The 14,060-nt window shown below is 37.8% G+C and overlaps 1 protein-coding gene across 1 annotated transcript in view; it reads left to right on the top strand.

The window, feature by feature from the left end:
- The window catches only part of LOC125242127 (ethanolaminephosphotransferase 1-like), a 30,379-nt gene extending 24,894 nt beyond the window's left edge, over positions 1–5,485 (top strand). Inside the window, exons 7-9 of the mRNA XM_048150832.1 lie at positions 1,230–1,407; positions 2,788–2,964; positions 4,747–5,485. Of these exons, the coding sequence (XP_048006789.1) occupies positions 1,230–1,407; positions 2,788–2,964; positions 4,747–4,809 (418 nt within the window). The 3' untranslated portion in view covers positions 4,810–5,485. The remainder of the gene's footprint in view (positions 1–1,229; positions 1,408–2,787; positions 2,965–4,746) is intronic.
- The last annotated feature ends 8,575 nt before the right edge of the window (positions 5,486–14,060 follow it).

Genomic DNA, 14,060 nt, shown 5'->3' with positions numbered 1-14,060 from the left:
GATTGACAGACGGACAGACAGACGCACGAGTGATCCTTAAAAATTTTTAGGTTTTTTTTTTCAAGACAGACAAAAAAACGTTTTTTTGCAACCCTAAGCAAAAGCGGTAAAAATTGAAAATTTGGTCAGGGAAATTTTCTTAAATGGTCATGGAAAGTCAGGGAAAAGTCAGGGAATTTTTTTTGGGTTTAGTAGTGGACACCCTGAATATGTATATAAATCACGCCAACAAAGTGCAAAAATAAAAAATGGAAAAAAATGTTTTATTAGGGTACCCCCCCTACATGTAAAGTGGGGGCTGATATTTTTTTTCATTCCAACCCCAACGTGTAATATATTGTTAGATAGGTATTTAAAAATGAATAAGGGTTTACTAAGATCGTTTTTTGATAATATTAATATTTTCGGAAATAATCGCTCAAAAAGGAAAAAAAAGTGCGCCCCCCCCCCCTTGAACCATATGTTTAAAAAATATGAAAAAAATCACAAAAGTAGAACTTTATAAAGACTTTCTAGGAAAATTGTTTTGAACTTGATAGGGTTAGTAGTTTTTGAGAAAAATACGGAAAACTACGGAACCCTACACTGAGCGTGGCCCGACACGCTCTTGGCCGGTTTTTCTGTTTTGGCCTTAGAAATACGTGGTTAAAATCTTTCCGTTTCCTCACCTTGTATTTACGTCCACGGGACAATGAAAGTGTTTATCTTATACTTTTAAACGAGCAATTCTTGTATATTTATTTATTTATTTATATATATATTTATTTACACTGACGATCTCGGAAACCGCTCTAACGATTTCGCAGAAATTTGTTATGTGGGGGTTTTTGGGGGTGAAAAATCGGTCTAACTTATCCTTAGGTCCCGGAAAACGCGAATTTTCGAGTTTTCATGCGTTTTTCTTCGCGCGCCATCTCGTGTGCAGTAGTTGTACTGTTAAGACAGAATTCTTTCGGTCGATGTAAGTACTATTTATTGCAAACACTAGATGGCGACACAGGTCAAGGCTAAAACGAATAGAAAATACACTATTTGAGTTTTTGTGGCGAAATGCGCGCCATCTCGTGTGGAGTAGTTGTGTTGTTAAGGCTGAGAATTCTTTCGCTCGATGTAGGTACTATTCATTTTTGAACTAGATGGCGACACATGTCAAGGATACGAAACAGAACCAAGCGAAGCTCGGTTGCCCAGACCTTACCTTTACCTTAATCTACTATTTCTTATTTCAGATCATACAAACTCCGCACAGGCAAGATGCGCTCCTTCACCGAAGCCCTAAGACCTCTCTGGTCGCTACTCTCAGTATTCCTAGTATGCAGTATTTGGGTCCACTACTCTCAACGACTACCGGAGTATGACCCTAGGATGCTGTTCCTACTCATCGGAACACTGTTCAGCAATCTTGCTGTAAGTACACCTCCGAACAATGATATCGGCTCACCTCGTAGCTTCAACCATTGGTCAAGTTAAATGTTAAATAGGGATGACGACTACATTAAAAAAATGGCATTCTGTTTAGTCCGTCAGTTAAATCGTCCAAAAATACTGAACACATATTTTTCTCTGTTTCTAATTAATGAAAAAATACAAAGATATAGAGCATCAAAGTTCCTGAGTACAATGAACCTAGGTACAATTTTCACTTAGAAGTGACGCCTAGGTGTGACGTCACGCGAAACTTCAACGCACTGTACCGTCGTCCCTTTTCGTTTACGAGAAAAAAGAAAAAATACGTGTCTAAAATTCTTTGATAATCTAACTGACGGACTAATTAGTTTTCTTTAGTCGTCTCGCCTATTGCAATACATACATCTTTCATTTAAAAAATGTTGAGGATTTCCGACCGGCATAGAACCACAGTATAAAAAAGAGTACTATCGTACAGTATGGCCACTATCGCTCCCCGCTGAAAGTGCCGCCCACCCCCTCTCGGTTACCTCACAGTTACCGCCTGTCAAAAACGCGAACATTCGACCTGTCATATCTCACTCATACAAGCATGGTACGCGTTCACCTACACGAGCTTAGAATGTGTGTAGGGTTGTAAATAGAAAAAAAACCAAATGTTTTTTTTTTTCAGAATTATGAAAAAAAAACATGAAAAAAAACCGAGTACCTTGGTTTTTTTTCTAAATATGGTTTTTTTTTTCAGATGAACAAATAATACGACAATAACGGTTTTTCATGAGTTGTAACGTGTTTCAATAACAATAACGTACATTTTAATTCAGTATACAAACGTTTATTGGGGAATCCCCGATGCGGCGTGTAGCGTGGAGAGGCGGTGGTGTTGCCAACAGTAAATAGTGATAACTACAAACTACAGATTTCGTAAATGTTACTTTTATAAGACCAGAAATTAAAGTTATTTGATTAAATTCGTTTAATAGTTAACATTAAGTCTAAAAAACCGTATAAAAGTATTAACTACTTTGCAAATTTTGAGATTTCGTACTTTAGAAAAAAAACATACTCCAGAAAAAAAACTGTTTTTTTTCACGGTTTTTTTTTCATGTTTTTTTTCAAGCCAGAAAAAAAAACCGTTTTTTTACAACCCTAAATGTGTGCTAGGAACGCGCCTCTTTCATATATTTGATCGCCAGTGACCGAGATGTGATAGAACTATGAGTTTTTGAGGCTGCAGCCACAAGGAGGCCAAAACATCAACGAAAAAATTCTTGGCTAGTACTTTAGGCTCATTTGAAAAATATCAACGTGTAAATGTAGTACTCACTCGTACTATTTTAAGTAGTTACTATTCTAAAAAAAACCTTTTGTGTGTTCCAGTGTCGTCTAATAGTCAGTCAGATGTCGAACCAGCGTTGCGACGCGGTCAACTGGCTTCTATACCCACTGGTGTTGTGCGCCGCAGTGGGTCTCATCACTCCACAACACGAACTAACTGCATTCTACGGCGTTACTGTGCTTGCTGTGTTGGCGCACATACATTATGGCGCTTGTGTGGTACGTATGTAACTAGTAACTGGTCTGGTTGCTATGGTAACGGGGTGATATACCCACTGGTGTGCGCCGCAGTGGGTCTCATTACTCCACAACACGAGCTAACTGCATTCTACGGCGTTACTGTGCTTGCTGTGTTGGCGCACATACATTATGGCGCTTGTGTGGTACGTATGTCACTAGTAACTGGTTGCTATGGTAACGGGGTGATATACCCACTGGTGTGCGCCGCAGTGGGTCTCATTACTCCACAACACGAGCTAACTGCATTCTACGGCGTTACTGTGCTTGCTGTGTTGGCGCACATACATTATGGCGCTTGTGTGGTACGTATGTCACTAGTAACTGGTTGCTATGGTAACGGGGTGATATACCCACTGGTGTGCGCCGCAGTGGGTCTCATTACTCCACAACACGAGCTAACTGCATTCTACGGCGTTACTGTGCTTGCTGTGTTGGCGCACATACATTATGGCGCTTGTGTGGTACTTATGTCACTAGTAACTGGTTGCTATGGTAACGGGGTGATATACCCACTGGTGTGCGCCGCAGTGGGTCTCATTACTCCACAACACGAGCTAACTGCATTCTACGGCGTTACTGTGCTTGCTGTGTTGGCGCACATACATTATGGCGCTTGTGTGGTATGTATGTCACTAGTAACTGGTTGCTATGGTAACGGGGTGATATACCCACTGGTGTGCGCCGCAGCGGGTCTCATTACTCCACAACACGAGCTAACCGCATTCTACGGCGTTACTGTGCTTGCTGTGTTGGCGCACATACATTATGGCGCTTGTGTGGTACGTATGTCACTAGTAACTGGTTGCTATGGTAACGGGGTGATATACCCACTGGTGTGCGCCGCGGTGGGTCTCATTACTCCACAACACGAACTAACTGCATTCTACGGCGTTACTGTGCTTGCTGTGTTGGCGCACATACATTATGGCGCTTGTGTGGTACGTATGTCACTAGTAACTGGTTGCTATGGTAACGGGGTGATATACCCACTGGTGTGCGCCGCAGTGAGTCTCATCACTCCACAACACGAACTAAATGCATTCTACGGCGTTACTCTGCTTGCTGTGTTGGCGCACATACATTATGGCGCTTGTGTAGTTGCTATAGCAAACTTCGCACTTGTATCGTACGACGTTTTTCAGTACGTATGACCCTTTGAAGTTTCGACATAGGCACATAATGAATCACTTCCCGTACTAGTATGATAAAATAACACTATGTTTAAGATTTTTTAGTGGGAGTTATAGCTTTTTAGGTGCAAACTAGAGATGGGCCGAATATTCGGTAAATATTCGGTATTCGGCAAGTTTTTCAATGTTCGTATTCGGCCGAATAGTTCGGTTACATTGCGCGAATATTTACCGAATAAACAAAGTAAATAAATAGCGTAAGTTGTTTCGTTTTTCATTGGATAATGACATCCTATTTCAGCATTCTAAGGAACCACCAAAGGGATATAAAATGCGTTAAAATATAAGTACCTACAATAATTATGTAAAAAAAGTAAAAATCACGTAGCTTAAGAAACAAAAACCAAAATTTTCTTATGCACTAAATTATAGAAACATTAAGAGCCTTAGTACCCATTACCAATCATTGAAAAGTTTTTAACTCTAAGCCAGTATTTAACATATGGCGAAACCGAATATTCGGCCGAATGTTCGGTTCGGTAACAACTGAAACGAATGTTAGGCCGAATATTGGTATTCGGCCTATCTCTAATACAAACCAAGTATCTAACATACAATTTTCTACTTCCAGGTACAGCAGATGTGCGCGCACTTCCGAATAAACTGCTTCCATATAAAGAAGCGCGACGATTGACTCTTGGACGACAATGCGTGTTAGTAACGAACATACATACATACATACATTACAGCACTCCAACTATTCTGTAGTTTTACCACGAGATTAACCCACTTTTTATGTTTTTTTCCTGTACAGAATTTTTAAAGTTGGAGGCACACTGACATTTTATCTCGCCAGGTGGCGCCTGTGCAAGTGTCTAGGCATGTCACTGTCATATGTGAGAAAGAGGAAAAACATCATCTTCTCGCTCTCACGTATGAAATTCTTTATCTGTGCATGTGCAATGCAAGTGCAAAGGACTAATAGGGTGGCGCCATCTGTGATAATCTTTGAGTGTCTACCCTCATTCACGATTTTTTTGAGTCTTGTTGAGTGTTCGCTAATATAATTAAACTTGTTACGGAACTTAAGTCCCGTTACTATTTTAAATAGCACTTTCGGGACCAAGAACCCGCCTAACGGGCACTCGGGAACTTAGCTCAGATGTCCGACAACCCACTGGGATACGGATGTTTTTCATTTCACACCTCAAGAAAAACCCTTAAGCGCTGGTAGTCTAGCGGTAAGTGCATGCAACTTTCGTTCCGGAGGTCGCGGGTTCGAACCCCGGCTCGCACCAATGAGTTTTTCGTAAGTTATGTGCGAAATGTCATTTGATATTTGCCAGTCGCTTTTCGGTGAAGGAAAACATCGTGAGGAAACTGGACTAATTCCAATAAGGTCTAGTTACCCTTCAGGTTGGAAGGTCAGATGGCAGTCGCTTTTGTAAAACTAGTGCCTACGCCAATTCTTGGGATTAGTTGCCAAAGCGGCCCCAGGCTCATGAGCCGTGGCAAATGCTGGGATAACGCAAGGAGGATGATGATGACCTCAAGAAAAACCCTTAAATCTTACAGGTCGTTACCCATTGCATTCACTACCAGACAAAAAAAACTGCGCACTACGTCAGAAACCGATCGTAATTTATAACCGCCCGCTTATATGGCGAGAACCCGCTTAGCGGGTTCTCCGGCATCTGAGCAAAGTTCGCCAGTACCCGCCAGGCGAGTTCTTGGTTGCAAAAACGTTAAATACTCTTTTATTTTATGTGGTTTTTCTCAAGAGATATATTTTTTAATTTACTAAAACTACAATCACTAAATATTAGTTGGAGTACTTGTATTATGTTCTCTGATGTTTCGTTACGTGAAGAATATGCACAGTCAAAAAATCCAGCAGTACATTAACAGCTTTTAAGCTAAAAATGTACTTGAATCATATCATGTACTGTTTACTTACCCTTATTTGGCACATCCAATCAGTGACTACACAGCTATAGTTTGTATTTTTAAGCATTTGGGCAATTTTTTTCAAAGTTGTCCCACTTTTTTATGTGATTTCCACTCAGAATCGCGAGCTCTTTCAATCGTAATAGGAGAAAAAGGTGTCCAAAGGTTTTTTTTTTCCATTTATCATTTTTTCATACATTTTGTATGGCGGTAACGGAACGGAAGGTTTGAACAATGTATAAAATTTTTTTTTCTCCTATCAGGATCGAAAAATCTTGCAATTCTGAGCATGAATCGTGTAAAAAATACCCATGTTGCAAAAAAGTGGTGTGGACAACTTTGAAAAAAAAATGGCCAATTTCATAAATGTAAACAAAATTTACCCTCAAAAGGTTCCTTAAGACAGTTGAGGGTAAATGAAAAGATTACGCGATCAAATAAGAAGGATTTCGTCACTACTTTGAAAAAATCTCGTATTCCGCTCCTCAAAGTTAAAACGCAGTAAGTCTATATGCATTCCATACATACTTACTACAATTTTCTTTTCATTGACAGACGAAGATACAAGTTTTTTTTAAAGTAGTGACGATATGTCGCTCAGTGACAGATCCATTTGGTTTTGTATTTGATTGGTGAACAGTTAAATCTTGTTACTACCCGATTTTTTACAAATTATTTGTGAATGTGCACGGGAAAACGTCCCACTTTGTCGATTGCTATAAAGTCGCTTTGTGAGTTTATTCATATATAAAGATACAAGTAAGTTTTGCCTTAATGGTTACCGACAAAGTGGGACGTTTTACTAAACACACTCACAGTTGTTTACGCTTTTTTAATACCTAAAGTAGAGAGTGTTCGAAATTGTATAACCACATTCTTATGTTTTTAGAAGAATATTGTGTTAATATAATTTTGAAAGCTATAATGTGTTGTTGCTGATGCTGACATTTCTAAATATTTAACGTATAATTTACAAATATTCTCTTGTGCATATATTTTCTTGGTGTTTTAACATGCATTGTCTTATTTTATTCATTAAGAGTTTTTAGTTTTAGTTAGTTCACTAGACTTAATATTGACTGGGATATAGACCGTGATTACCTTTTCAATACATATTATAAAACATAAGCTTTTCTGGGCGAGCTCATTCTATCTAGGCCACGTCTTCGCCTCGGCCAGTCTGTGGCCCTGAATGAGCCCATTTATAATAATAAAAAAACTGTACCCGCTGACTGTGTCTGTATGCTTAGATTATTTTAAACTACGCAATGTTTTATTTTTAGTATGAATAGGTAGACGTTTGACCATGATCACGCCTGATGGTAAGTGATGAATGTGATGATGCGATCTACGGTGGAGCACGCTTACCTATGAGATACCTATTTAATATTGTCTTCGGTTACCGCGATAGTTACTCATGAAATAAAACTATGGAAACGGATTAAATCGCGTATAATGAATTTAAAATACATCCCGACGTTTCGAACTCTTTACAGCGTTCGTGGTCAACGGGTGACTGAGGAAAAATTAAAATGTGCAAAAGCTACCCACTTACAAGAAATATTAACGAACCATGACCACAAATAATCTAGATTTCTAAGGCAGGTTCACACACTATTAATAAAGCTAGTTATACAATATTCAAAAAAAAAAAAAATTACCATTACTCTGTTAAAAAATAATTAACCAATTAATCTACACAAAATTGACAAAGAAACAAACTGCAAAGTCTGTAAAGTCGCTGTAAAGAGTTCGAAACGTCGGGATGTATTTTAAATTCATTATACGCGATTTAATCCGTTTCCATAGTTTTATTTCATGAGATACCTATTTAATCATGTTTTAAAGACCCCTGGATTGTACTCATGCGGAAACACAGACTCAGGCAGGGCATTCCACTCCTTGGCGGTTCGCAAAAGAAATGCTGAAGCGAAACGCTTAGGGCGTATTTTTGGAATAGATAGTGATTCAAGAGGAATGTTTATATAGACATTCAAGTAAATCTTGTCATTTAAAAAGGAAGTAAATTTGAAAATTGTAAAACGAAGGTTCACTGTCCCATAGACATTTTTTGTTTCTTTATTTAGTCCAAGATCACAGTACATAAAATAAAGAGTACTGTCGTACAGTATGGCCACTCTCGCTTCCTGAAAAGTGCCGCCCACCCCCTTCCGGCTACCTCACAGTTACCGCCTGTCAAAAACGCGAACAGTCGACCTGTCATATCTCACTCATACAAGCGTACGCGTTCACCTACACGAGCTTAGACTGTGTGCTAGGAACGCGCCTCTTTCATATATTTGATCGCCAGTGTCCGAGGTGTGGCATTTGCTTGTTCCCCTATAACTAAGAAGACGCCGGGTCGTTAGTTGAATATAAAGGTTTTCATAGTTTATATCTTGTTCAAAATAAGTATTTATTAATTTTTGCTTTCCATAAGCTTGTGTTATACAGTAATATTTTTATACACTATTTAACATTAATTTAAGCAATGTTTATTGTACAGTTGAAAACTCCTGTATAATCAAACGTATTATTTAATTTGACTATAGTAAAACAGAATGTGTGTATTTATGTTAGTATTTCATATTTTATTCATAGACCGTAATAATATTTAGTATTACAGATTATATTGAAGATCTAAATGTATTAACTTTTTACTTTAAGACAGCTTCAAGTCATTATTTTTAAGTTTGGGAGCTATTCATACATAAGCCAAAGACATATGTAACTCCGTATAGACAGATAAGGTCTAAGAAAAAACGTTTCTCGGAACCATAGAGAAAAATGGTACGGTGGCCTAGATGGCGATACCCCTTTGGGGGACTCTCATGCTATTTGACATTTTAACGCATATCAAGCTAAGAATATGGGCCAAATTGAGGTTCAAAGATTTAAGCCTGTATCGAGAGATGGCAGTCTATGCACTGTCACTACACATTGTTCTTTGGCTGTAACTCTCTAGCAACTCGCTAACAATTTGGCCCATATTTTAAAGCTGAGTTTAGACGTGCAAGTTATTGCTGCTAGTTTTAAGACAGAAGTATATGCAAGAAAGAGATGCAGATATCTGCCACTCACTTTTACCTATAGTTGCGTCTCAAAACATGCAGCAATAACTTGCTGGTCTAACCTCAGCTTTAGCTTGATATATGTGTTAAAATGTCCAATATCAATATTAGCGCCATCTAGCCGAGCGTCCCCCAAAAGTGTGACGCCATCTAGGTCACCGTACCTTTTTTTGCATTGTTCTGAGGTACGTTTTTTTCTTAGACTTTATCTATCTTTTACGGAGTTACATAATGTCGTTGGATTGGTAATATTGGCATTACATTTCTGAATGTATGAATAGCTTCTATGTAAAAAAGTGGCATTTAATTTATGCAATGACATTAAGTTAAAAATTGCCACTTTCGTTTCTAGTATTTTGCTAGTATTTTTAGTACCTCATCTGTACTAACCATAGTGTGTATTTTGTGTTAACACTTCTCTAAGTATTTATATAGTATTCTTGTTTATTTACTGATTGCATTATTAAAACCGTATTTTTAAAACTAATTTGTATTATAGCTTACTATTTAAGTTTAATTTTGGCCTATTTAAAATATACTATGACAGTGATTCAGGCAGTTAGTTAAATACAAATGTGATATATCCAAATAGGTATTTTATTTAATATTCCGGATGAAAATGTCAATGTTTGTATAAAAAGCTATTTAACTAAAGCATACTGTTAAGTACTTATTTATAATATTTATAGTAGTATTATTATTTTCACATTGTTTGGTTTTGTTTATAAGTACCGTAAACTGGGGCTACTTTGATTATTGGGGTAACTTTAATCATCAATTTCTTAAGTATCCATAAATAATTTGTTTTTAAATTACGTAATTCTGTTAAGCCTGAAAAATGATTTAATTTCACGTTCAAAACTCATCTCCCAATTCCTCAATAATCGATGGTCAATGATACCCCATGAATCAATGTAACCCCAGTCTACCGGGTCAATCGGGGTGACTAGGGACAGCTGGGCTGAAAATAATTTTCTGTTCCCCTATTCACTTTGTTGGTACTTCCAAAATAACTAAATATTGTAATCATATCGCTAATGCATATGCATATCGAATATGTTTTTATGTCCTATGTTATAAAATGAAAGTACATTGTTTTTGTTTGCTTGCTTTTTTTGTACAATTGGGAATATGATCTTTTATTCTTGACTATTGGCGTTTTATCTTGATTTCATAATACTCTTTCTTAATAATGATGTGTTCGTGTAAATAGTTTGACTGAGTTATACTTATAGGCAATGCAACAGTGAAAATTGAAATGTTACTTGGTGATGATTTGGCCTGAAAAACTGAACGATGTGGTGAATAACTGTATGATATCTATTTTTCCTTTCATTTAAAAATATGTGCTGTCGCTCCGCACTCGCTAACATACATACCTATCTGCTTGATAAATGATAATAAATAGGGTTTGTGAGTCTGTGGTATCATAAATTCAGTACTTTTAGGGTTATTCACTAGGTTTTACTTTCCTAGTCGCTGTTATTATTTTACCAGGAAAAGTAAGAGGATTCTGAAACTTCCTATGTCATACAATTATTCACTATATTTTTCAGATCACGTAGAACATAAATATCGCTATAATTGTAGAATATCATAAAAACGGTATGAGTCGTTCCGAACCGTAGTTCCATACTAGTATTTATCAAATCGCTAGTATTAATATCAAGTGCCTCACGAGTGAATGATATTTTTGTCACGTAATTATAGTCTAATAATTCTAAATCACACTTTTGATAGGTATTCGTTGTCTAAACAGGGTGAAATGATTCTAAATGTGCTTAATCACGAAGGTCCACTTCAAAGTACGTAATAAACTGTAAGCTGGGGTTACTATAAACAGCAACATTGATCATCAGATTACAAAAGAAATGAATGAAATGTATTTATGAACTCCTTTAACTTGTGTTTAGAAATCGACAAACGAATATTGATGGTTAATTTTACCCCTCTGTTTAAGAGCGCTTTCAAAAAATCTGCTTGCTCGCATTTCGGCGCCGGCGGCGCTGGCGTGCGCCTGTGTGCAGACGCACACTATAACCAGAAGCATAACGATTGTAGCCTGCGGTACAGACATAGCGTGCGATCCTCTTCGAACCAACCTTACGTGCGGCTAGAGCGAAAGGAATAGCATTCATGGTCGGTACCGCCACGCCGTCAGTAGCGTTGCGGACTAACCATTATTGATACTTGCGTAAAAATACCACCATATACTCGTATATTACATATTTGCATACATGATTTCGTGCATCAATACTTGACCTTTTAGTTTAATTATTAAACTTATCACAGTTTTAAGGGTTCCGTAGTCAACTAGGAACCCTTATAGTTTCGCCATGTCTGTCTGTCCGTCCGTCCGTCCGTCCGCGGATAATCTCAGTAACCGTAAGCACTAGAAAGCTGAAATTTGGTACCAATATGTATATCAATCACGCCAACAAAGTGCAAAAATAAAAAAATGGAAAAAAATGTTTTATTAGGGAACTCCCCCTACATGTAAAGTGGGGGATGATATATTTTTTTCATTCCAACCCCAACGTGTGATATATTGTTGGATAGGTATTTAAAAATGAATAAGGGTTTACTAAAATCGTTTTTGATAATATTAATATTTTCGGAACTAATCGCTCCTAAAGGAAAAAACTTTTGAACAATATGTTTAAAAAAATCACAAAAGTAGAACTTTATAAAGACTTTCTAGGAAAATTGATTTGAACTTGATAGGTTCAGTAGTTTTTGAGAAAAATACGGAAAACTACGGAACCCTACACTGAGCATGGCCCGACACGCTCTTGGCCGGTTTTTAAATATTATGTTGTTTTAATTGCATGGAGCACAGGAAGGTCCACATCTATGTATTAGTTTTTTGTAAGGAAATACAACTCTACGCTACGCCTACCTGCTTTAATTCACTGGTGACACACTGAGACAGTGGATGCGCCAGAGTATAAAAGAGTGATTACCATCTCTTATTAAAGATCTTGTTGAGACGAATCAAACGAACCCAAACACGAAGTGGTTACAAGACCTGGTTGATGAGAACTCTTGACTACCATCTGTCTTCATCATCAGATCCTGGGTACCATCTCTTGTGAAAGATCTTGTTGAGACGAATCAAACGAGCCCAAACACGAAGTTGTTTCAAGACCTGGTTGATGAATTCTCTTGACTACCTTCCAGCTTCATCATCAGATCCTGGGTACCATCTCTTGTCAAAGATCTTGTTGAGACGAATCAAACGAGCCCAAACATAAAGGAGTTTCAAGACCTGGTTGTTGAATACTCTTGACTACCTTCCGGCTTCACCATCAGATCCTGGGTACCATCTCTTGTCAAAGATCTTGTTGAGACGAATCAAACGAGCCCAAACTCGAAGCGGTTTCAAGACCTAGCTGTTGAATTCTCTTGACTACCTTCCGGCTTCATCATCAGATCCTGGGTACCATCACCTCTTGTCAAAGATCTTGTTGAGGCGAATCAAACGAGCCCAAACACGAAATGGTTTCAAGACCTGGTTGATGAGAACTCATGACTACCATCTGACTTCATCATCAGATCCTGAGTACCATCTATTGTCAAAGATTTTGTTGAGACGAGTCAGTAACCTAAAATGATATTCAATAATAAATAATATTAGTCAAGTTAATTAGTTAGTTACCAAAGTCGTCAACCCAAGGATCAAAGTTTTCGGTCGCAGTATACATGCAACAGTACAGCTAAACACGCACACAAGTGCGGTTTTGGACACGGCGGGTGCCGCACACAATGACAAAATAACTTCGCGATCGTCGAGCCGCGTGCGGAGCGGACTAACATACGTCCTGCCTCTACAAGCTCTGCCGCGGTACTGACATCGCAAGCGCGCGTAACCGGTAATAAGGAGGCATTTTTAAAAAATCGTCAAAAATATTAAATTGCAATTAATAGAAAACTTTTGCATAAAATCTGTTTGAGTAAGCGTTGCAGATTATTTTTATATTAAAACTACTTCAAAAACACGTAAGTTTTCGAAGAAATTGACACTTATTCTGAGGTGATTTCTGAAACAAATTGAATTCATCATATCCTCATTTACTCTATTCTAAAGCCTTATAACAAAGAAGTAGTCTCAGAAGATTGTAGTACAGGATATACATAATACAAATTTACCACTTGAAGCATTCAAAACTATCCAAATTTTACAAATTAGACGGACTAAGTCAGCACTTTTCGCGGGTTTTCCTAAACATGCACCAGAAAAAAAATCATAATTATTTAAGTGAGTTAGTTTTTAAAAATCCAGTCTCACAACATGTAAGTTAAGAAGATGTCCTAATCGAATCCTGAACTTAATAAGTCTTTTAGATGACGGAAAGTGTAGCATTTTGCCGACTAAAACTATCAATTTTACATTATTACGACGTTTTCGTTGAATGCCCTCTTAAAGTAGCCCCGCTTAACTTTTGAATAAAACGAACGAAAACCTGTAAAAAGTTTGACTCTAGCGTTAAATTAGTAGCGTAAATTAAATGTATTAATCACTAATGTAGAAAAATTTAGCTGTATAGCAGAGTTAGCATGGTCGCGTTTTTTGTCACCTGTCGCACATACAGTCACAGCAACAACAGGTACAGACAAAATGCGAAAAATATGTATACAGAATTTTATTGCCTGTACATTAAGGTGTGTATACATACTTTTGTCAGTTTGTCTGTATTCACAGCTGTGTTGTTGACCACGAGAGGCGACCATGCTAAAGCCGCACATAACCTACCAAATGGTCAGTTTTGTCGAAGTATCGTCAGTTGTAAGGCGCTAGTGCTGCCAAAAGCGTGTAAGCGATGAACTATCTTCGATAGAAAAGAACAAAAGATAGTCGCTGCCGTGTGAATAAAAGAGACGCGATGATAGCGCGAGCGAGATAGTTCGTCGCCGAGCGATAAACTAA

The sequence above is a fragment of the Leguminivora glycinivorella genome, unplaced genomic scaffold (assembly GCF_023078275.1).
Source record: "Leguminivora glycinivorella isolate SPB_JAAS2020 unplaced genomic scaffold, LegGlyc_1.1 Scaffold8, whole genome shotgun sequence".
NCBI classification, from domain to species: domain Eukaryota; kingdom Metazoa; phylum Arthropoda; class Insecta; order Lepidoptera; family Tortricidae; genus Leguminivora; species Leguminivora glycinivorella.
The sequence above is the reverse complement of the archived record's forward strand: the minus strand, read 5'-3'. Positions and strand labels throughout refer to the sequence as shown.